This window comes from Athene cunicularia, assembly GCF_003259725.1.
Source record: "Athene cunicularia isolate RWA chromosome 1 unlocalized genomic scaffold, athCun1 chr1_part2, whole genome shotgun sequence".
NCBI lineage: Eukaryota > Metazoa > Chordata > Aves > Strigiformes > Strigidae > Athene > Athene cunicularia.
The window spans coordinates 1558671-1582159 of record NW_020799092.1 but is presented as its reverse complement, the minus strand read 5'-3'; the positions used below and the strand labels follow the sequence as shown (position 1 = coordinate 1582159).

Sequence of the window (23489 nt, the reverse complement as noted above, 5' to 3'; positions counted from 1 at the left end):
TGATTAACCTTATTAGAAATTAAACCCTGTCTGAGAGCTGCAAGCCCCCGGAGGCCCCCCCACCAAGAGGCTGAGGGGCTCTGGGGGTTTTACAGTCCAGGCCTTTCCCTCCCCAAAACCCCACCTGGGGTGAGCCCTGGGCCCTCCCTGGAAGTAAAATGGGTTCCCCCACTGGTGGCTAGAGACTGGCTCATCCGCCATACCTACCAGCCTCCCTTATGGGTGTCAGCCACTGAGGGAGTTTGTTCTGGGGCAAGGGCTGTGGGTGAGCTGCCAGGGGTGGGCTGGATCCGGAACTTTGAGCCATGGATGGTGGCAGTTCCTCAACTGGTCCACTTTATTTTCCTTCTCTGCAGGGCACATGCCCTGCAAAATCACACCAGTGCTTCTCCATTCTTCTGGACGGTGGCTGAGGAAGTGGGGAGGGGGGGGCTTTGAAAGCAGTCACTTCCCTCATTTTGCTCTTTACTGAAGTATGGGCCTGTGCCCTCATCCTCCACTGCACCCTCCCTTCTGACTGGGTCCATAACCAGCATACCTTACCCTCACTCCGCTTCGGTCTTGGTCCCTCTAAATCTGCCCTGCCAGCCTGCCCTGCTCTGCTCAGGGAAAGGCGAGGAGCCCCTGGGCAGTGGGATTATAAGGGGATTCGGGCCGCGGCAGGCAGCCACCTCCTCCCCATTGGCTGGAAAAGCCTCTTAAAATTTGAGAAGTGCTTTCTGCCCGCTCAGCACCTGCTGGTCTCTGCCGACCTGAAACCATAAGCAGCTGCTGACCCACATCCACTCTGGGAGCACCGTGGGGCACTACTTGCACCTGCAGGAGGTAAGGGGGTCCCCTGTGTGGGGCATCCCCCCAGACTGGCCACAGGTGACTTTGCTGGGCAGCATTGGAGCTGGAGGAAAGCAGGCTGAGAGGGCGATTAGCTCTCTAGTGAGGACATAGTTACCCCAAAGGAAGGAGTGGGGCACAAGAGACTGCTCAACGGGTGCTGGGTTCCTGCAGGCATCACCCTGTGCCTGGCTGACAGCATGCCCACCATGGAACAAAGAGCCAGCAGGACCATCTAACCGAGTACCCTCATCCAGAACCAGGAAGTGCCAGCCAGAGGGAGAAGGGAGTGCTGCTGACAGGTCCGCTTGGCCCTTGGAGGCTCAGCTTGTGCTTGGGAGGTCATCGCTTCGTTGCACAGGTCAGTGGCACAGAGGGATGCTTGCATCTTGATACTGGCTGCCAAGGGCACAGCTTGTCCCAGGCCTGCACTTGTTTAGTTCTCTAACAAATAATTTCCCAGGGTGTCACCTGTGGGCTGGGGAAGCTGGTGGCATGAATCGTGACCCTTGCATTTAATAAACAGACCCCCACACAGTCTGCACTGTGTGGAAGCACTAGGAGCCACCTAAGTATTTATGTGGACCCTCCTGGATGCAGCTTGCCTGGCACAGTGGGGCTTTGCTGGGCATCATCCAGCACTGGCTGCTCTGTGTGTGTCCAGGGACTAGCAACCATGGCTGAACCTGCTGTGGCCTTCACCTTCCCAGTCTGGACTTGTGACTTCTGGTGTTGGCACAAGCCTTCTCCTGGCACCCACCTGCAACTAGCTCTGCGGCAGTGCCTGCTCTGGCCCACCCGCCTCTGGTGCACAGGGAAGGGCAGGTGCCTGTGCTGATGAGCTTTTAGGTGCATATGAACTTACACATGGTATTTTTACCTGTGATTAAAGCTCCTTCACTGAGGATGGAATAATAGCAAGCTGTACAGTGTGCAAAAGCAGGTGCAGAGTACACGGTGTGACCACTGTGTGCAGCTGTGAGCAGAAGAGCTAGCATATGTGCTGTGCTGTTACGATCAAGGCAGCTCTGAACTGCCCGGCTCAGAGCCAGGATAAATCTCCAGCAGAGCTGTGCTATAGCACACTGGCCTTGGATGCATCTCCACAGGTGAGCTCCTTTGGTAGACCTCATCTTTTTCAGCCAACATCTAGCTGTAGGCAGGTAAAAGTCCTTTTCATGCCTTGCTGTACAGTTCTGTAGTACCAAGTGAGTGGCTTTTGTAGAGGTACCTGCGGTGGGCGGAGGAAGCAAGCAGCCGAGTCAATGTGAATGATAGAGCAAGCTTCAACTTTATTGAAAGAAATCACGCCTTATATAAGCGCTCTACAATACACTACTTGCAACTCTATTGGATACATTGAAAAAGCTACATTATAATATCTCAGCCATTGGGTACATCTAAAAGATCACATTATAATATCCCAGCCCCTTGTGGCATTTCTGGTATGTATAAACATTTTTCTTTGAACCTGTTTCCCTCCCAGGGCTGTTTTTGTCTCTCCCCCAAGGTCATAATGCGCCCCAACTTATCTCTTTGTTCTCACAACAGTCCCTGTTAGCATCACTGAGCCTTGAATCTCCTTCCTTATTAGTATAACTGCACCCTGGGTTTTTTCCTCTGTTTACCTCAGGTGGCTGTGACCGACTTCTGCAGGGAGCTATGGCCGACCAGCTCCTGCAGGGAGCTATGGCCTTGCTCTCTGCAAGCCGTTCTCCAGCAGGTACCCACGTAGCACCAAACTCAAACAGTACTGATGGATATTTGTCTAATGTGCTCTTCAAAATCAGACACTGTTGACTCATTATTGACAGGTGATGCTACAGAAATCTCTGATGATCATACCACAGATAGATAAATATTTTCTTGCTAGGAATCTGGGGGAGAAAAAAAGATGAATTGCAGTGATTTGACTGATTCCTCTGTGGTGCAGGATGAGATTGAGAAGAGCGAGGCGGGGAGAGGGGCTTGGATAAAAAGGCTCAAACTTGTGTTTGGTGGCAGTCACTCTTATTTGACGTAGCTATGTGCAGCAGGTGGTGCAGTGGTAGAGCACCAGTACTGATCAAGAAATCGTGCTTTTGCAGCAGGTCACCTTTAGTGCAGCTGTGCTTAGCTTGTCAGTCAGGTGGAGCTAGGAGCGGAGCAGCCGGCAGGTAATGGCAGAAGCTGAGCAGGACTGTTTGGTTTGGCTGTCTGGGTGCTAGTGATTCAGATAACAGTAGGAAGGGTGTGAATGGAGAGGTATGGGTGCCTCGAGAGTGTATAAGTGATCTTTTCTTCCTTGCAATGATTCTTTGCCTTGAAAATGTCTTTATAGCACCCTGTACTCAGTTCATGCCTCTGCCCCTTGCCGCAGTACCTGAGACCTGGGATGGTGGGGAGAGACTGAAGTAGCCTGCACCAGCCCTTGTGGTTCAGCCCAAGAGCTGTTAGGGAATGACTATCCAGAAAGGCTGCCTCAATCCATGCCTCAGAGCCAGATACTGCTCCCTTTTTTAATGGCTGATGGGGTCCTGAAGGTTTGGGGAGCTCAGCTGCAGGAACCCATGGTGGTTGCAGATGCCTGGGTACTGCATTGAACAACACCCCCTGTGTTTTCAGTAGCAAGGGTTCTGAAAGGAGGGGATACTGCTGAGCGTGGCTGATGACTCTTAACCCACCCTTCCTTCTGAAGGTCAGCCTTGGTTTGAGCACCTTACTAAAACCAACTGGCCAAGACCATTTTGTTCTTCTGTATGTTGATGCATTGTGAGTGCAGGTGCCATGTCCCTTGCTGAGGGGTCCAGAACTGACCTAGTTGTCCTGTCTTGCAAGTCTCTTCTCCAGCATACCATAAACTACAGTTTCAGACCCCTCTCAGAGCAATTCCCAGCCTCGTTTTTAGCCTTGGCTCTGCATGCTGAACCTCCTGCAGCCTGAGAAAGGCCAATCACTCTCCTTTTCTGCAAGATTCAGGGGCGTCATGGGGTAGGACAACCTCTTGCCAAGCAAGGGCCCTTTACCTGGGCTCTCCCCCAACTTATGTCATCCATGCTTTTGTCTAAAGGATTTGTACTTGTTTAACATGCAGAGGAACAGCAGCTATGGGAAACAGGTCAAGTCATCCCCATTGCTTGGAGGACACAAAGAAGAGGGACTTCCTTGAAAATGCACCCAGATCCAAAACTGCCAGGTGCTAGCCCTGTGTGTCCCATCCATAGGAGTGTCCTTGTCCCCTTGGCAGTCTCCAGTCAGGATGTGACTGCTGGCATTTCCCACAACTACTGGTGCCAAGGGATGTTGGCGGACACTGATGCCATCTCATAGTCCTTCAGCCAAGGGAGCTGGGTAGGACAGAGGACCCACATTGGGAGTGTACTGCCAGCAGGATGGTGGTAGAGCAAACCAGACCCAACAAAGCACAAATCAGGTATGGAGAAAGCTCCCTGCTGTTTGATGCTACTTTAGGAGCATCTGTAATCAAAGCCCAGGGATGGTTTTGCATACAGGTGTGAAAATACGTCTGGCTGACCAAGAAACTGAGGCCAGTGGTGTTGGGAAGGGGTATGGCAGAGACCTGGTGCCTGGGGGAGAAATGAGAAAAACATACCCAAAGCAGCCAACTGGAGCAAAATTCCTGGGCAGCTTAAGGGCCCCAAGAGCAACTCACGGGACATCCCTTCTAATTCCCCCCTTCTCCCCCCTTAGGCTTTGTTCCGGCCCCTCTGTGTAGATACAGAGCCCTAATCTCTCTGGTATGCAAATAACCACTGGTTTGCCATGCTCTCCCCCTTCACCCATTTCCCAAATCTGGCCCCTCGTGGCAGGGGAGGGAGGGCAAGGGAGAGGGCTGTGCACTGGGGCCTCCCAGAGGAAAGCACAGTGGGCTTAATGGATCTCATATGCCTCACTGCTGGGGGCTTCTGTAGCAAGGAAGGTCCTGCAGGGCTCCCAGCTAGAGCAGACTGGGACAGGAGAGGCTCAAAGGAAAATCTTGAGAGCCCAGAGGGGTCACATTGCTGGCTTTCACCTTGCACCAGCCTGCAGGCAAGGCTGGATATGGAGCAAGTGGGGTGCTGCAGATCCTGATGCCCCACCACATCAGATGAAGCTCTCCAGTCTCAGCTGGAAGCTGTGACCCTGCTTGACTGCGTCTGACCTGGAGTTATGGAGCTGTGGGCTGCCCCAGGCTCAGGGAGAGCTTCCCACCTCTGCCCAGCTGTGGCTTGACCTTGCACCCTGAAGCAGTCCTGCCTTATCTTGTGGGGTGAAGGTGCAGAGAGATGATGTGGTGTCCCAGTGAGGTTCATGGAGCTTGGAGATAGTGGACATGGAGAGAAACCTTGTAGTAAATGTTTGCCTGTTCTGTTCTTCTTATGGTGCCTGGAGATTTCTCTCTCTTTCTCTCTTTGTTGCCTTACCTCCTCCTGGCCTGCCTTTCCCCTCCCAGGCTAGACAATGGGGAGACCTGACCCAGAGGAAGGCCAGCTCCCAGCTCCTGTGAAGCCCCCAGATGGTGGCTGGGGCTGGATCGTGCTCCTCGGCTGCTTTGTGATCACTGGCTTTTCCTATGCCTTCCCAAAAGCCGTCAGTGTCTACTTCAAGGAGCTCATGAAAGATTTCCATGTCGGCTATAGTGACACAGCCTGGATCTCCTCCATCATGCTGGCCATGCTCTATGGGACAGGTGAGGCTTGGACACACTTACCTCTCCCCAACTTGTGCGCTCCCCACCCTGCTACAGGCCCAGAACATGTCCCCATGGGCTCTCCTCATGCTTACTGGCACAGTCATGAACCACCCTGCAGAATACAATTATCCCACCACTTCTCTTCTAGAAGTGTGCTGCATTTCATGTCCCTGTTTCCTCTGCCCCAGGAGATCTTATAGGTCATCTGCCTCTCACACAGTTGAGAAGGGGTTTGCTCCTATTGCTGAAGAGCTGCCCCTACTACACCAAGCCCCTCTCGTTTACAGGGAACAGGGGGCTGAAAGCAGGGCAAAGCAGAGGTCTCCACACTGCAATCTGTCTCCCGTGGCTGGGCCCAACAGATGTGTGTCTAAGCAGCCAAATAGTGAATTCCATCATCGGTGTTTCAGCTTCCCCAAGATGGTGTTGGCTGCCCCTTCCCAGATGTCCTGTCTCTTGATCTCCTACTCTGTCTCCTCTGCTTTCTCCCAGGACCAGTATGCAGCATCATGGTGAACCAGTTTGGCTGCCGGCCTGTGATGCTCATCGGTGGACTGCTAGCTTCTTCTGGGATGATCCTGGCATCTTTTACCACCAATATCATTGAGCTTTATCTGACAGCTGGTGTGTTGACGGGTGAGAGCCCCAGGAGTTGGAGGGAGGCACAGACTTACCTGGGGAAGAGCCAAGACCACATTGTATCTCCCTTTGGCATTGGCATGTTTAGCATCAGGTCTCCCCTCCCCTATTCACACCTGATCACAGGAGGCATCTAGTCCTGAATGTTGCACCTGTGGGAGAAGCACTGGCTGGATCTAAACAGGCAGGGCCTGTTGTTGAGGTGAGAGGAACAGAAGAAACATAAGTGATGCTCAGTGATCATGGCAGCTGGGGTGGCATCAGTATATAGTGGTAGGGGAGAGAGGCAAAGTTCCTGCTTAAGGCAGATGTCTTGTCTAAACATGGCCACAGTTACCTGATTCAAATACACTTCAGGTAGTCAGGCTGTTTTAGCCCATCTTCTCCCGGGGTAACCCACCAACACGAAGGAGCAGAGACTTGTAAGAAACACCTGAATCCCATCATGGGACTTCAGGACTAGGATAGACTGAGGGGAGTTTTCAACTTGTTGCAAAGCATGTCTCATGTTCTTTCCCCTCCTGTCTCCCTCCTGGCTCTCATCCTCATGTAGGTCTGGGTATGGCATTGAACTTCCAGCCCTCACTGATCATGCTGGGCACCTACTTTGACAAGCGTCGGCCTCTTGCCAATGGACTGGCTGCTGCTGGGAGCCCTGTCTTCCTTTCCTCCCTTTCTCCACTGGGGCAAGTGCTTCTGGAGAAGTTTGGTTGGCGAGGAGGGTTCCTTATCATGGGGGGTCTTCTGCTTAACTGCTGCACTTGTGGGGCAGTCATGAGACCACTGGATATGGGCATGAAACGGAAGATGGAGAAAGCTCAGGACAAATATGAAGCCAAGGAGATGCTGCCTGTAGGAGGGAAATCAGAGGAGGGAATCAGCACCACTGATGGAACCAAGAAAGCCAAGAAAACCAAGAAGAAGCCCAAGAAAGGAAAGAAGCTTCTGGATTTTAGTATCTTTTCCAACCGAGGGTTTATCATTTACACTATTTCAAAGTTCATCCTGGTTCTAGGTCTCTTCGTGCCCCCCATATTGCTGGTCAACTACGCCAAGGACACTGGTGTACCAGACACAGAGGCTGCCTTCCTGCTCTCCATCATTGGTTTCATAGACATCTTTGCCCGCCCAGCCTGTGGCATGGTGGCAGGGTTGAAGTGGGTCCGTCCTCATGTGGCATACCTGTTCAGCTTTGCTATGCTCTTCAATGGCTTGACAGACATCTGCAGCGCCAGAGCTAGCAATTACACAGGGCTGGTCATCTTCTGTGTCTTTTTTGGCATCTCTTATGGCATGGTGGGGGCACTGCAGTTTGAGGTGCTGATGGCCATTGTTGGATCCCAGAAGTTCTCCAGCGCCATCGGGCTGGTCCTACTTATCGAGGCTTTTGCTGTGCTCATCGGTCCGCCCTCTGCAGGTAGGTTTCCTGCTGCAAAACACAGGTGATTAGTTTGGCTGCCATTCCACAGTATTGCAGGTATTGGGCATGGGCACTGTACTTGAAGAAACACCCTATTTATCAATTTCAAAATTCCTCTGGAAGCGGAGATCTGAAGTGAGAGCTCCCAGTCTCACTCCATGCACCACACCGAATCTGAGCAGGGGCAGAAGACAGCAAGTGATATTTCTCTCTCTGCTTTGCTCAGAGACCTGAGTGATAGCAGGCATATAGAGCTATCCAGAGTGGCACAATTCCAGTGTCCCTCAATCGTGGCACTTCCCCCTGTCTCCGCCTTCACTGCAAATGTTGCATAAAATGTTATCAGTAGGGTCAGGCACATCCTGCAGGCAAACCTTTGAGGGTCTTAAGTAGGACAAGGCAAGGATCTTTCAAATTCTCATTTGTGTCCATGGTCTTTTGTTTGCTGCTGTGAATAATGATCTCAGTTTGTGTTGGTCCCAACCCCAAGGCACAGGCATTTTGGTGCAATCAATTTAAAACAGTGTGTAGATCCACCTGAGGCATCTGCTGTTACTTTTTCTTAAGAGGATTAAGACACCCACAGCTTCTCAACCAGTCTAGTCTAGGCCACAGTCCCTGATAAGGTCCATGCCCCAAAAACAGCCCATAAGTAGGCTGTTGAATGGGGAGAGATACCCTTCACCCAAGAGGCTGGTGTAGGTTCCTCTTAAGTGTTTGCTCAGGTCTGAGAAAGCCAAATCATCTGGAAATGATCCTTTAGCATGAAGCATAGTTTCCTGCACGTGTCTTTTGTGAGGAAGGGTCAGGGACAGACCATGGGCAAACACTTGGGCAGGGACCACTCCACTGCTTCATGCTCTCCTTTCCTTCACCTGCAACATGTGGGCTAAAGCCCATCACTAAAGATCTCCGTGTGAATGATCTTTTCCCCAGTACAGACTGAGTTATGAGCAAAATCTGCCCTCAGCAACTCCACTCAACTCTCAGGTAAAAATTGGTGTCCAAGAGAAGACCCTCTTCACATCCCAGCTCCCCCAGTGGGGCAGTCAGCAGTCTCAGGCCACGGAGGGTCAAGAAATATGTGTCTTGGAGGCAGCTGCAGAGAAATCATGGGGAGAGAAGGGGATTTAACACCACCTTGCTCCAAGGAGAAGGCACACCAGTGGGTGGTGGTAGGTGACATCCCTTAGCCCTCCTGCCTCAGTTCAGCGCTGCCTTGGTACTGTACACAATACACTTGTGCATGTACACAATGGGACGCAGACAGTGCAGGGTCACTGAAGAATGGTTTTGAGGGGACCTAAGTTATGGTTCCCACCTTCCCCCCAGGAGGACCTGCTGCTGCAGGACCCCCGTGGTACGGGAAACCTGAGTGTGCTGTCAAACCCTACAGCTCCAAGTTGGGGGAGCAGGCTCAGCTGGAAGAAGGGGGCTGAACAAAGTGGCTTTGTTTGGTGTTAATCCGCCTGAGCTGCTTCCCGCTCTGTGGGGCTGAGGGGGTTTGGCACAGGATAAGCTGCGTGCGCGCACACACACCCACCCGCACACACACGTGTGTGCGTGCGTGCATGCATGCAGGCTCCTTGTTTGCCATCCAGCTTGGGTGAATAGGGGCACATTCACCCCCTGAGGAATTCGCCACATGCCTCTCATGACTGCTCTGGGAGGCACCTCCGTGTGCCCTGGGGCTGGTTTCAGGGACTGGGGGGTCACGTGCAGTCAGGAGCACGAGGGACTGGGATGAAGCCTCTGGCCATCATGACCCCACCCTAGCTCAGTGGGTGACATCCTGACCGTAATGGGGCAGCTGCTCAAGCTCCCCAGCATTGAGGACTGGGAATCCTCCCTCCATTGCCAGCTCCAGTGCATTCGGAAGATACATTGAGAACATCTCTTTGGCAGAGAAATCATCAGGTGTGGGCCAACCAAAGCAATTTCTCTGCCAAAGAGATGTTTCTTCTCCCCCTCTAAATGTTTTCCCGACATGGTAGCTTAAGAAAGCCTCTCAAATTTTGTTTCTTTTCTGAGAGTGAACAAGTCTGCAGAGGCTCATCTCACCTTGGCAACAAGATGGCCCACCATGACGTGAGACTATAACATCAGTGTTTCACAATTATTTAATTTTGTCCAAATTAGGGAAAACACCAACCATGCACTCTTACAGTACTTTCACTGGTGGTACAGTGTGGCTCACCCATGGTGATTTTTAGATATTCAGGCTTTTTGCACTTCCCTTGAGAAATGGATTGTCAGCCAAATGCAGGTGCTGCCCCCCTGTGCTGGACTGTCCATGCAGGAGTTTGTAGGCTGAGGGTAACTGTCTCGCTTCTCCATCAGGCCGCTTGGTTGACGCTCTCAAGAACTATGAGGTGATCTTCTACCTGGCAGGCTCAGAGGTGGTGCTGTCTGCTATCTTCCTGGCTACAGCAACCTACTGCTGCCTGAACCGAGGGGAGAAGAAGGAGCCTCCCCTGGAGAAGAACCCCTCTGCAGGCGGTGGGAGTGACACTGAGGAAGCAGAGTCTGACGTGCAGGAAGCCGAGGAGCACAGCAGCGACAACCATCAGCTGGCCCACAACACTGACACCACCACAGTAGCAGCCAGTGAGGAGGCCAATCATGTGGCAGAGGAGCAGAGCGGGGAGGGAGGTGGGTGTCCCAAGGGGGACGGGGAGGTGTTGGCACGAGACGGCTGCAATGCTGACCAGATGGTGGAGAGGGACAGGTTTTAGCCAGGGCAGAGGAAAATGGAGGTATAAAACTGGCCTTGTTTGCATGCACCTCAGTGTCGGAGGGTAACTGGAATACAGGGTGGAGAAAGTTCAGACAAAAGCAGATGTAAGAAGTAAAAGAAAGAGGTATAAGAATAGCTGGTCCTTATGTACATATGTCCACATACCCACCTGGTGATACATCTGCTTGCATCCTGCACCCATGTTGATACAACACAGGCTCAGAGCAGCCCAAACACCAAAAAGAAGAAAAAAAAAAAAAAAAAAAAAAAAAAAAAAAAAAAAAAAAAAAAAGAAAAAAGAAAAAAAAAATAATCTTCTTTCCTCACTTCCAAATCAGCCCTGGAGAAAGTCTTTTAAGAGACTGCCGAGGACTCTCCTTTTCCGTCTGCATTGTCACAATACAGAACACAAACAATTAGAGACTCTTTGTAATCAGATCTGATGCTTTGGTATGATGTCAGTGTTTCTTCCGCCCCACTTCCACGGTCAGGATAGCACCAGCCAAGCTGGCGGTAGGTTTAGGAGGTGGTGTAATTCATAGCTGTCATCTGGGCCACCTCCAGCTGCAGCCAGCATGGGGGTAGACACCACGTTTCCTGCAATACCTTCCTTGGGCACTGCCAGACTGGTGGGACACTGGCTCCAACCACCTCTGGAGCATCTTTTGCAGGTGGTAAAGCTGCAGCAGTGACACATGATGCTGCTTTTCCAAGTAGGTAAGTGCTGAGTTGAAAGACTAATGCCATTGGGTGAGCAGCCATGAGACAGAGCCTCACTGACAGGAATAGAAGCGAGCCGGCTTTATCTGGGCTGAAGTGAGTCCTGTTGACATGTGAAGGGAACAACTTGGTCCCTGTGAGGGTGGAGGTTTCAGGGCAGGTAAATAATGGCACAGTGTCCAAAGCGATTACCCACTCAGCAGGAATGGCACCAGATGCGCGTGTGTTTTTCTTTTAAATAGAGAACACCCCCTTACATAAAGGAATCAAAGGTAAGGCAGAAAGGACAAGCCTGTGTGCCACTAAGGATAACGAGGGTGTTGGAGCACGTGGTAAGGCAGGCATGACCCCCTCACCCCTGCTTGCAGTGGTGGATTTCTAGATTCAGAGAGGACAACCTTCCCTGGCATGTTTAAACCACTCCTAATCTGCTTTAGGACTGGATCTTTTATAAACATCCCTGGCCAAAGCCCTTTCTTCCGGTTTCCTGAACTGCTTCACCTCAGAGGCCCTGGGGGAACCTGTGACTATAGAGAGGGATCAAAAACTAAGCAGAGGGCTACAGGGAAACAGCTCATGGGACCATCAAGATGGGTGTTTCATTCCAGACCAGACTGACTACAAATAAATGGGTAATGGGCAAAGCCTGCAGGACCCATAAAGCCATTGAAACCCAGAGGGGAAGTGGGGACATGAAGGAAAGGGTTTCATTCTAGATACTCCCAAGCAAAGAGCAGTAAATGACAAGCAAAATAAAGCTACTGAAGAATGTCAGTTTAAGAAGAGACATAAGAATTGGAAAGTGAAGATAATCACCATGGGGCTGTGCCCTGTCCCACCATGGCTACCACCCCCACCAGTGTTAGCTCTGATTGTGTCAGTCACAGCAGTGACTTTGGACTTTTTCCTATTCAAACCCCCTTAGAAACATCCCAAATCTGACTAAGCACCACGACAACCCCACAGCTGCAAAGCTCTGGGAGAATGAGCAAGAATGAGACTGAGCAGCAGCAAGGGTGACGGAGCCCTGTAAGCATTCATTCACTGCTCTGCAAGCTTGTTCTCCCCTCCCCAGAAGGTAAGATCACTGTTTCTGCTCTATTCCACCAAGTTGCTCTACAGCTCTTTCCCCAGCCACCCCTGTCACCCAGGCCGGGTCTTCCTTGTTCACCAATGGCCCCTCCAAGAAGCAGCTCACAACTTCCCAGAGGTCCGAGGTCCACAGCCTGAAAACAACTGCCCCTCTCAGCACCAGGCAGGTCACTGGAACAAGGTCCCCTCTGTTTTCTTGTTACCAGTCAACATTTCCCACTAAGATTCCTGCTCTTAAATCTTTTCACAAAAGGCAATTGCCCTTAAGGGACAATCTCTTGCTACAGATCTCTTCCCTCCCCTCCAGCAGTCAGGCTGCAAAAAACCTGGCTACACTGCTTTCCACTTGGCATTGCTTTCAGGCAGGCTCCACTGAAGCATTTTCTCTGTTCCTCTTAACCACTTCATATTTTAGCAACAAACAGCTCTGAAAGCAGATCAGGGACTTAAGCATCAGCTCAAGTTTGTGATACAACAGCTGAGCTGTGTGGAGAAGCTGGTCCTGGAGGGGTGCAAGGATAGCACCAGGCAGGACTAAGGCAACAGGTGGCTTTGCAAGGCTGGCATTCCTCTGGGAAGCCAAGATGCAGAGAAGCTGGTACTACATGGAAGACGAGCCTTGCTACAGCATTTATAAGCCTCTCTGGAAACCTGTGGTCCAGTAACCACTGCCTCTTGGCATAGAGCTTATCCACCAGCATGAACAAGAAAATAATGGCCAGAACATGACACTCCTCATTCCCATCATTGTATTTTAAGATTAAAACCAAAGAAGGATGAGCAAAAATCTTACTAAAGAAAACCATGAAGGACAGGAAGCAGAATGTCACATTTTTCTTTATTAGAGACAACAGTCAGTACATCAAAGTCCATTTAAATCTTTGAGAGCAGCTTGACCATGGATGGCTTGCTTCCAGGCACCCACAGAGATGACAAAGCTCCAAAACCAAATCAAAGAGAAAAAACAAATATCTTAATCATAAATTAATGCCCTTAAATAACCTCTCTCACTACCACTAGAATGTAATGACAGAGAAGTCAAAACCCTTGCCTCCAAGCAGCACACCACTCCTAGCAGTTGTGGTGCCTGCTAAAATAGAAAGTGCCATCTGCAGCTGGGATCAGCCCACAGGGATCGAGGGAGGAGAAAAGGAAGGAGGAAAGAAACAGCCTCACTTACCTTGGTTTTTCTTTCCCCCCTTCCCTTGTGCTGGGTAACAGGACATTAGGTACTGCTTCTGACTGGCTGAGGCAGCATGAAATGGCCGTGCAGAGAGGAGAGCAGGAGATGGTATGCTAGTCACACTCTGCACTAAAAAAATCTCAAAGCCTCTGCCTACAGGCCATGTCTTGTTCTCTCCATAAGGCTTCCTGTCTCTCGTCTTTAGTATAAGGATGGGATGTCTCCTTTGCAGTTCTAAGGTGGCTCCTCCTGGCAGCTGCACAATGAAAGCATGTGCAGGACTAGCTGCACATCCTCTAGAAGCATGTTTGGTTATTGTCCATTGCAAAGAGCTGTAACAGAGAACGATGGAAAGGGGATGTGTGCAACTTTGCTGTTACTCCCAGGAACCCACCTGCCTCAGACAAGCATGCTCACCCCTCAGCATGTCAGCCGAGTAGGGGGGGGCTCCTTCCTGAACTAGGTCCCTCCTTCCCACAGGGAAGGGCAGAGCCACATCCTGCAGGATTCTAGCCCTGGTGTGTAGCTATGGGGCATGCACATGGCACCAGCTGCACAGGAGCTCAGGGATGATGAGAGGCATGGTAGCTAGGGGAAGAGACTTCTACGTCTTTGCAGCAGGGTTGCAGCAGCGCAGCGTATGAGAGCTTCCCCCAGCCCCTTGGCGGGGAGTGATCCGATGAGATGTACCACCACTGGTTCTAGGTATCCATTTGGACTTGCTCCTATTTCTTAAAAACAGTGGGGCAGAGAGCTGGGAGTGGCGGCAGTGATCATCCTACAAAATCAGTCACGCAGTCCATGAGGACAGATGAAAGAGAGAGGAAGTTTACAACAGGCCAGAGAATGGGAAGCTTGAAGACAGCAAGCAGTGGGGTGAAGTAAACAATGCTGGTGCTAACACCTTCCCATAATGCCAGGGGAGGACAGAGGGGGCTGTCCTCGCCATTTGCAATTATCTCCAGATGTGTAACTGGCTTTCATGTGCCAGAGGGGAGTGGTGTGGCTGGCACGCTCAGCAGTGTCCTGTCTGCACACAGAGTCGCATGGTGGTGTGCTAGGGGATCTTCCTCCCCACACCTCAGTACCTGAGCTGGGCAGGAAGAAGTCTCAGGGGTGGGGGGTGGAAAGAAATATCCAGGCAAACAAGCAAGGGAAAAGAGAGAAAAGCAGAGGTTAGTCCCAATCCAATCAGCCACCCCCACCCAAAGCAGAGCAGGAGTCCCAGGCTGGACATACACAGAAAGTCACAGAGGATGAATTGCCATGTAAAATACATGTTTTTATAATAGTCTGTAAAGTCTTTCCTCTGGCCACGCTGGCGCACTCAGGCATCATCGATGAGCTTTTCACCATTCACGTCTTCCTTCCCACTACCCTCTCTCTTCTCGCTTCCTCCTTCTTCTTCTGCCCCATCCGTGTACATGTCCTTCTGCCCATAGTTAAGAGTAGTGCGGGCAAGGTCCACCTCAATGGGAAAGACATCCGCATCTCGAAGCACGGCATAGCAGTCGTCGTAGTACTTAGACATTGTGGAGACAAAACGCTGGAGCTGGAACACGATGTCTTGCACTGTAGTGGAGACAAGTTGGGAACAAATCAGGCAAAAACCCCCTTCACAAGCAGAGGATGAAGACTGTGATTTGAGTCTCCCTCGCCAGCATTAGTTACAGTCTGCTACACATTCATCCCTTTTGGCCTCTGAGGGCAGTTGTCCCGGGCACAGCCACAGAAGGGTTCTTCAGCAAAGATTTCTGAGCTGAGACAAAGGAGGACCATGAAGGCCAATGCCATGTCTGTCTGACCCCTTGAAGTTCTGGCCACACCAGTAGTACTCACCGTGTTTCTGGTCCAGGAGCTCTATTTTCTCTAGCACGTCCTTTCTCATCTTGGCAAAGCGTGTGCGAGCCTCCTGCCGGCAACGCAGGATAAGGCGGTATTCATAGTTCCCAGTGCTGACCCGGTAGAGGGGTTCCCCCAGAGCCTGCCAAAGACACGGCCACATTTTAGACTCCCACAACCGTGCTTGTACAGAGAGCTTGCCTACTGAAGTGGACTCACAATGACCTTGGGTTATTACAGCCCTCTCAGGCTCACTGGAACTGCAGTCAGGAAGCACAAAACATGAGGAATGCTGAGCCACGTCAACAACTGGTAGTCAATGGGGCTGTTTTGAAGGCCAAATACATGCCAACCACCGTAAGCAAGGACAAAAGGACAGGCACCTTCCAACCCAGCACGGAGAACAGGCATGACTTCTTATCTGAACTATTAAGACAGGCACTATGAAGAAACAAGTCTAGCATATGAAGGATATATTAATTTAGATCATCACACAAAAAGTTCTGCCCTCCTCTGCAAGCTTCACCCTATATGGATTGCATGACATATACACTTAACGAACCCTGTGATATCTAGACACAACGCTGGAAACCAGCAGGGAGGGAACTATATATTGTTCCACACAATATTTTGAGAGAAAGGGTTTAGGTCTGTCAGGAGAACAGCATTCTTCTCTTGCACCTGTAGAGATAACATATGTAAAAATCTGTTACTGACTCTGGCTTGGTAATGCACACTGCATCTGCCAAGCCCAAAGATGTTGCTCTGCTGGGCAAGACTGGGATTCTTTCCTTTTCATTTAGCAGGAAAGATATAATTAAATGTTGTGTTAGGGAAGTTTTATTCCTTCCTGGCACTGGGAATTCGGTATTCCAAAAACTCAAGCCCCTGTTCTGGGATTAATACCTAGGATAAAACAAGATTTTACTTTTATGCAGGGAAACTGGAGGGGACATTTTTAGCTATCTTAGAGCTGTTAAGGATTAACTGCAAAACTCTATACCAGACAGCAAACTGTTACTGAAGAATGGGGTTTTTTTTTAAGTTCTGATTTTAAATTACCCGTTTTTAGGAAAAACCCTATTGTTAATAAATTTTTCTCAACTACAAATGCAATTTTCGTACACATTTTGCTAGAGAAGTGAAATGTCCATTTCTCAGAAACACTCCAGAATTAATGATAAGCTGTACACTACACACAAATAGAATCTGTGAAGATTAACACCTTAATCCGTTTTACACAAGCTAGTATTACTTAAACACTGAGACAGGCGATCACCGAGCAAACAAGCTGCAGAGATTTCTGGTCCCTCTAATACTCCACAGCATCAGTAATTCATGACAGCTATTGGCAGGGTTTCCTAGGTAGCATTTAAGGATCTCCAGTTTCTAATATGTTAAGAACAAATGTATATAATTCTTGGGATGTATTCACTAGTTCGGGTGCACACAAGCACAGGAGTGCTTTCACATTAATAAGGCAGTGTGCACAGGGAAGCTGCAGAAAGGAGAGTATGCAGTTGTCATTGCCACAGTACTGGTACTCACAATGCAGCTGTACTCTTCATCATCCATCTCTTTGACTTTCAGGCAGTAAGACTTCGCAGAATTTAAAACAAATTTTTAAAAAAGAAAAAAAAAGAAGGAAATACTAAGAATTAGAATCAATTTCATCATCACCCATAGCCATAGGGTTGTACCATTTCAAGCCTTCCTTCAATGCTGCAGCTAGGGACACTGGGGAAAGCACAGTGGGATAAGAGTATATTAAACATTCCAGGTGGAAAGAAAATCTGTTTAAAGATGGGGAGAGAAAAGGCACTCATTATATATATTACAGGAGCAAATACTTTGGATAAGTATAACCTAAGTAGGAGAAAAGTCCTGTGTTCATCTACTGTTTGGGAAAACACAGTACCAGAAAATTATGAGGAAGCAATAAATAAGAGGGGGGAAAAAAAAGATGAACTGGGTGAAGGACATGTGGGAAGAGATGCTGCCATATTCACTTGCCTTAGGGCTGAGTTCCAAATACTTCTCTCAACTAGTAAAAGGAAATAGATTCCTACAGTTAGAAAACAGATGCACTTAACAATCCTACCGTTTTTGGGTGTAGAAAACAAGGGCTGAGCGGAATGGAGGAGTTTAAAAGAGGCACGGTCTAAATGAAAGCAAGTATGATTTGACAGTTGTTTAATTTGGCTAAAGAAAGACTATCCCAAACTACCTGAAAAATATGGACTGAAGAGCTATTCAGTGGAGTTCAAGAACATAAGTTGCATAGGAACTCTACAAATAAATGAGGAAATTAATTCAGTCATGTACAAAATAAGTCATCTGGATTCTGGGAGACCTTTCTTACCTGTGAGAACTATTAGGTTAAAAGCAGGTATCTGAATCTGAGTAATCTGGCAATAGACAAAGGATTAGAAGAAAAAAAAAAAAAAGCATTCTCACATGGATTGTGGAAGGATAGATGTGTGATCATATATGTGACATCACATCATATATGTGACTTTCAGGCTATGATTCTACAAAACTTAATTTCAACCAGTACTTAAAAAAAAAAAAAAAGTGGCTCACCAAATATTCAAACTTGACATCCAGGTACTTTTTGATAGTCAGCCTTGTGTCAGGAATGGCTTTATTCAAATATGTATTCAAGTCAGTAAGCATCTGCAAGGCAAGCATCCTGTTGCTGAATATAAGACCAAAAAGCATGACTACAATTCATCAGCTGCAACCTTCTAACCAGCACAGGTCATGAGACTGACCTTGAGTTAACTTTTTTGAGCTAGAGCATATTTGAAAGAAAACGTTGGATCTTGACTCACAATTGCCAGGGATAGAGGATCCATTACTGTCACTGGCAAGTGGTTCGAGTGTTAGAAATGCATGCCTCACTTCTAGTCCGAATTAATCTTTTTTCAACTCACTTTTTTCACTGTCAATTGGTCTGGTTCAAAAGGCCCACTACCCAACACTGTCCATCCAACACGGCACTGAAAGTGGCACCCAAATCAACACCTAATCTCTCTTTGCTAAACTGATTGGACAGGTCCCCTGGAGACTCTCACTCAAATATATTGATTGAAATCCTTAAATTGCTCCTGGACTGCTTATCTAAACTCTTTTAAATTTAGTGATATCTTTCAATTATGGGTACCAATATCAGGGAAAGGGCTCTAGGGACTATCCTGATCAAACTACTCCCTCATCCCCAAAAGGACAGAAATATACTCATGTGCAGAAGTCAAAGGGACAAGATTGATATATTCACTACATTACCCCTTAGGTTCTTTATGAAGAGATTTCCCTGAAGGAAAGCAAAGACAGTTCTTCCCACAATAGATGACCTTTAAGACCACACCTTTAAAGACAGGCTTCTGTCCTTCTAGATGCCCCTCATCTCCAGACCCTTTACTCCTACAGTTAAATTCTTTACCGGCTTAATTGTTTTCAGAAGGTGAATCCCAAACTTCTCAATGTTGCGATGGGCATCAGCAAATTTCACAAAGGCTTCACTGGCAGCTGGTTGAGGCTCCCGTACACCAATGACAGAGAAAACATCTCCAAATGCTGGAATAAATACAAAACATGAAAGAAGTTGGCCCCGGAGAAGAATCTTCCCTCCAGTGTTACAACTCCTTCCCATAACCTTGCACTCGGCTGGGGAACAATGTTACATATTCCCTGAAGACCAGAAGCTGGCAGGGCATTTCTTCAGTGTCTCATGTGAAAGGCAAGGCCTGTGTTAGCACTGTCACCACTAACACCAGGGCAGCCCTTCCCAGATCAGTTCTGCAACACTTAGTTTTCTTTGGGTAAGGGAACCACACGTCTAAGTAATGACGAAAACTGAAACTAGAGGTCAGAGAAAGCTGCTCCCTTCACTCTCACTCTTTACCTCTGTGTGTCTGGGATAGCTCAAAGAAAGCTCTGAGAAGACTCTTGGTGTGCTCTGTCAAGCCTGTGATGGAAGCCAGAAAAAGCATTTAAGTTATTTCACCGAAACACAACAGAAGCATCCTTCCCTCCCATCTAGTGTCTGATGCAAGACAGTTTACCTTTGTATAACTCTGCAGTCCTCTCTAGCTCCTCCAATCTCTTCACCAGTCCATCTACATGGAAACAAGAATCAGAATACAGAACTACAACAGTCAAATCCAGGACATGGTTAAGACCTGATCAACTGGAAAAAACACCAGTTTCATAATTTTGGTTCAAATTTTCCTCATCTCTTAATGCCTGTCCCCTGGTCCAACATGGGAAGCTTTTAAAATAATTGCAAACTTATTTTACAGTGTGGGGTCACCTACTGGCATTCACTGAGTTGGTCTCCACTTAATTTGATCTATTAACTTGACCTTAGCTAGCATTTAAATGGCCCCAATAACAGGATATATCACTCAGGAAGGGCAGAGGCAATCACAGCAGTGAGGCATAGTGGAAGGAAAGGATTATGAAGGAATTATGTGGAACATGCAAGGAACAATAAAAAGTAGGTAAGCACAAAAGGATAAGTGTTCCCTTAAGAAAATGTCCTCCTGGACAATACTTACCATTGCAAAGTATGGCTCGGCTTAACCCCAGGGCATCTGCCGTCCCTGAGCTCATGTTCTCTACCAGTCGATGCTTTACCTTCTTCAATACTAAAGGCCAAAAGAGAGTTGCAAACCAGGATCAGAGACATTTCTGTGGGCATGAAAAGCACACTAGCATACTTTACCGCTTTCTCAGGCATTGAATAAGCTGGCCAGTCTGAACTTAACTCACCACTGAGGTAGTGATCATAAAAAGAATACCATAGAACTTAGTTGTTCAGTCCAGCTATATATAGCACATCTTCTATCTTGACTATTCTGCTCTCACATCTTACATACTTCAATCAATAGCGCTCTAGTACTTATTCTGGAAGACCATTCCAATCACTTTGCTATAAGCTACCTATCATGGTATTTGGAACTAAACTTTGCTTATGCTACTTGCTGTATTACTTGAACTGAAGTTAGGACACCAGGCTGAAAGCAAGACAAATAGGATTTCATGCTCAAAGTTATCCCTTTGCTTACTTTTATCCTTTGGATCTTAGTTAAATGCTTTTGTCAGACCTTGATGGAATTTCTGTCTTTGGTGGTCATACACTGCAAGTTACTAGAGACAGTTATGCCCTCTTTGGAATCACATGACTCAGCTATGTTTATTCAGAGGCAAACTTGCTGGGATGCCAAGTGCCTGCAGCTCCCAAGAACTCAGCTGGAGCCACAGTGTTCAGCATCTCTGGAAAATATCATATTCTCACCACACTTCTGTTTCCCCAGAAATCAATCTCACTCCTCACAATTTTACTGAACCCCTGTCAATTCATTATCACCTTAATCACCATGAAATGAAATGAAAGCACAATGAATAGACAGAATTTTTTAGGAAAGTGAGAAAGGTAGACCATATAAAGTAAATAGCTGTGAGGCTTAGTTCAAAACACACCCTTTGTCTTAGAAATAAAGCCTCTCCTCTCTCCTGTAAAATTTACAGTTGTAAAAAACTCAGTGTAAATAAGCATTTCATCACTGTTCTCCAAGCTGAGAAACAGCAACTAGTGTTTTTCAGTAGACACATTTCTGCATACAGCTGAAAATCTCAATAGGTCAGCATAATTTACATGTATTAAAAATAAATTAAATTATTATCTCATTGAGTTTCATCCATGCTAAACACAGCACAGAAAAACAAGCCTCCTGCAACAACGGTCAATTTAACTTTCAGGACTATTTCAAGAAGTCAGGGAAAGATTTTTTTGAAACCTGTAATACTCTTTGACAGGATCTGTTTGACAGTGACTGAGTTAAGAGGAAGAATGGAACCAGAATTTTACTTTGGTTTTAGTTGGGACCACTCTTTCAACTCTCTGTGTCATTTTAACACTCTGGGAAAAAAAGAAACCAATCTTACCAATATCCAAAGACTTGCCCTGCTTTGGGTCAGCTTGAAGCTTGTTGTAGTGTATCGTCACTTCTCCCTGTAGAAAGAGCAAATCCAAAACTGCTGTGCTGGAAGCAAGTAGCAGTGGCTTCCTTTACCAATGGACAATAAACTGTCAGCTATGACCCAGAAGCTCCAGTGGCCCCTCCTACCTCTCACCTTTACCATCTGTATCATCTTGGCCACCTCCACTTTGGTCTTTCCTTTGACAGACTTCCCATTCACTCCTGTGATTTCATCACCAGCTGCTACAGTGCCATCTAAGGCTGCTGGAGTGTTATCAAATACCTAGCAGAGAGGAGAAAGAGCACAGGTAGTCTGGAATCAAGAGGAAGAGAAAGGTGAATACAGAGCTAAAGAACAAAAAAGGGACAATTTTAGTCCTCCTATTTAACTCAGTTGTATTTTGTTCACAGTGAAGCTGCAGTTTTTCCTCTTTCCTAACTAAGAGGTGGGATGATCATCTTGTTCTCTCAGGAAGTTCTTGCCTCCAGGACACACTTCCTCAAACGCAGGATTTCTTGATGTTGAGAATGTCACAACCATTCCCCTGTAAATTCTAACATGCTCTCCAAGGAGAACGGTAATGTCAGAAGTTTTAATTTAATTCTTCCACACCTATTAGGTACTAGGGTAAGGAAATCTTATTCACTGGAAAGTAAGATGATGCCTCCCACTTTGAGAAAAATGAATAGCATAGGACACTCCATGCTTTCCATCTCTCAGGCCAACACTATGTTACAAAGATGGTTTATTCTTCTTCCCTGAGTGCCCACCTGGACAATGTAGAGACAGGGGCAGTACTGTGCTCCTCCCCCAATGCTGATCCCAATCAGATTCTGAGAGTCCTTCTTCAGGGTCACTGTCCCAGGTACAGTGGGGATCCCCCTAGAATGAGACAGGGAATGAATAACTGAACATGGTCAGCAGAGTTGCATGTGTATGAAACAATTCTGGTATCTGAGTCAATACAAATCGAAAACATAATGGGTACTGCACATCTGAACTCATAACATCATCTCTGCCATAGAGTCTACCAGCACAGGCCAGAAGAAAGATCTTCTGGGCTACCTTTTTTGAGACTGCATGCAACGTGGGAGAGACACCCTCCTGCATTGCTAGGTGCTGAGGAAAGGCTATAATGTTTTAGAGAGTGTTTCACCTGCTCTTATCACTGGAATGAGAGGAAAACTTGCACAGCATACACAAGATGCAAGACAAGTGCTCCACGTTAAATAAATTGCTAATCTCATCAAACGTTTTACTTGTGCAGGAAATGCCAGTATTACCCTCCTTACAAACCTAACTAATCTTGAGTTTCTCCCCACTTCTTCTCGTCTCTTAATTCTCTTTCCTCCATTATAAATATTTTTTTTCTCTGGCTAAGGTTACTAATTTACAGAAGATCTGTCAGCACTGCTTTGCAATCAGATGCAGGGTAGTTATTGCAGAGCAACAGAAAATGTTCTCCTTTGATCACCAACACAACAATGCCTCATCCCCAGTCCCCAGAGAGAGCAAGAAATCAGGACTGAACAGCAAGTCTGAGTCTCCAACACACAGGAGCAGGTAAATTTATCCACTCCCATTAAGTTTTGGCTGCAAAGACTATTTCTATTGTTAGCTAAACCCAGGAAAAGGCAAGTGAAATACTCACAGTTTATCTTCCTCAATATCATAGTCCAAATCTGCAAACATTGCTTTAGCTAAGTGGAGCCTCTTAGTCTGCAACTGCTTATTCCAAACTCCCTGGGAAGAAAGAACATAATAAACCCCCATAAACCAATGATCTCAATAGAAACCTTAAGAGAATCAATCTGGCACCTTTTTTGATTCTTTTTTTTTTTTTTTTTTTTTAATGTCACATCATTGTCTGGTTTTATATCAAAGATGAAAAACAATGCCAAAGGTCTCTGATTCTCTGTTGTGAATGAGACGAGAAAGTCCTCTAGTTTAAATGCTGCATGTTTCAAATCCTGAACGTGCAGTATTTACAAAGCACAGAACAAAACGTGGTCCTTTATGGAAGCTGCCTCTTCACACGCTCTACCTGCACCAAGGCTGCTAAAGGTATTTATAGTTCTACCCTCTACATCCGTTAGAACTCCATTTTGCTCTTGACTTAGTAAAAAGTTATGTCACTTTTTGACGCTCATCTATCTCGGGAGGCTATGCAAAGATTCTTCAACTCGTTTTCACAAAAAGCCTCATTATTTCGCCATGCACAAGCCCTTATCTCATCTTCTATTTTAACTTCGAACAGTAATTCGTTTTGGTTTCGCGCGTCCTTCGGCAGCGCCATAGCGCGGCTGCATCCTGCCGAGGCGGTTACCGCCATATCCAACTCCGCCAGCCGCCAATGGGCGACGGC

The 23489-nt window shown here is 47.6% G+C and overlaps 2 protein-coding genes across 6 annotated transcripts in view; one reads left to right on the top strand and one right to left on the bottom strand.

Annotated features, from left to right (window-relative positions):
• Positions 1-724: 724 nt before the first annotated feature.
• On the top strand, positions 725-10545 carry SLC16A8 (solute carrier family 16 member 8). 2 transcript variants are annotated; one of them, XM_026862191.1, is made up of 5 exons: positions 725-1192; positions 5264-5500; positions 5996-6139; positions 6696-7559; positions 9903-10545. In XM_026862191.1, exons 2-5 carry the CDS (start codon positions 5272-5274, stop codon positions 10295-10297), a joined length of 1632 nt encoding a protein of 543 aa, XP_026717992.1. In that variant the 5' UTR covers positions 725-1192; positions 5264-5271; the 3' UTR covers positions 10298-10545. The 2 variants fall into 2 exon arrangements, with proteins under 2 accessions (XP_026717992.1, XP_026718001.1); XM_026862200.1 differs by having other exon boundaries at positions 5194-5500.
• Positions 10546-10742: 197 nt separating this feature from the next.
• The window catches only part of PICK1 (protein interacting with PRKCA 1), a 34105-nt gene continuing 21358 nt past the window's right edge, over positions 10743-23489 (bottom strand). The window contains exons 2-13 of one of the 4 annotated variants that reach the window (XM_026862239.1): positions 22776-22867; positions 21895-22006; positions 21278-21406; positions 21089-21155; positions 19699-19788; positions 19204-19257; positions 19035-19106; positions 18582-18715; positions 17720-17812; positions 16685-16735; positions 15134-15278; positions 10743-14866 (exon numbers count right to left, since the gene is read on the bottom strand). In XM_026862239.1, coding sequence (XP_026718040.1) covers positions 14622-14866; positions 15134-15278; positions 16685-16735; positions 17720-17812; positions 18582-18715; positions 19035-19106; positions 19204-19257; positions 19699-19788; positions 21089-21155; positions 21278-21406; positions 21895-22006; positions 22776-22867 — 1284 coding nt within the window. In that variant the 3' untranslated portion in view covers positions 10743-14621. Of the gene's footprint in view, positions 14867-15133; positions 15279-16684; positions 16736-17719; positions 17813-18581; positions 18716-19034; positions 19107-19203; positions 19258-19698; positions 19789-21088; positions 21156-21277; positions 21407-21894; positions 22007-22775; positions 22948-23489 lie in introns of those variants that run through there. The other 3 variants (XM_026862222.1, XM_026862230.1, XM_026862247.1) reach the window with 3 other exon arrangements.

Coding starts and splice junctions, on each gene's coding strand:
- SLC16A8 (XM_026862191.1), top strand. CDS start 5,272: ATGGGGAGACCTGACCCAGAGGAAGGCCAGCTCCCAGCTCCTGTGAAG. Junction 5,501..5,995: donor GGCCATGCTCTATGGGACAG/GTGAGGCTTGGA, acceptor GCTTTCTCCCAG/GACCAGTATGCAGCATCATG. Junction 7,560..9,902: donor CATCGGTCCGCCCTCTGCAG/GTAGGTTTCCTG, acceptor CTTCTCCATCAG/GCCGCTTGGTTGACGCTCTC.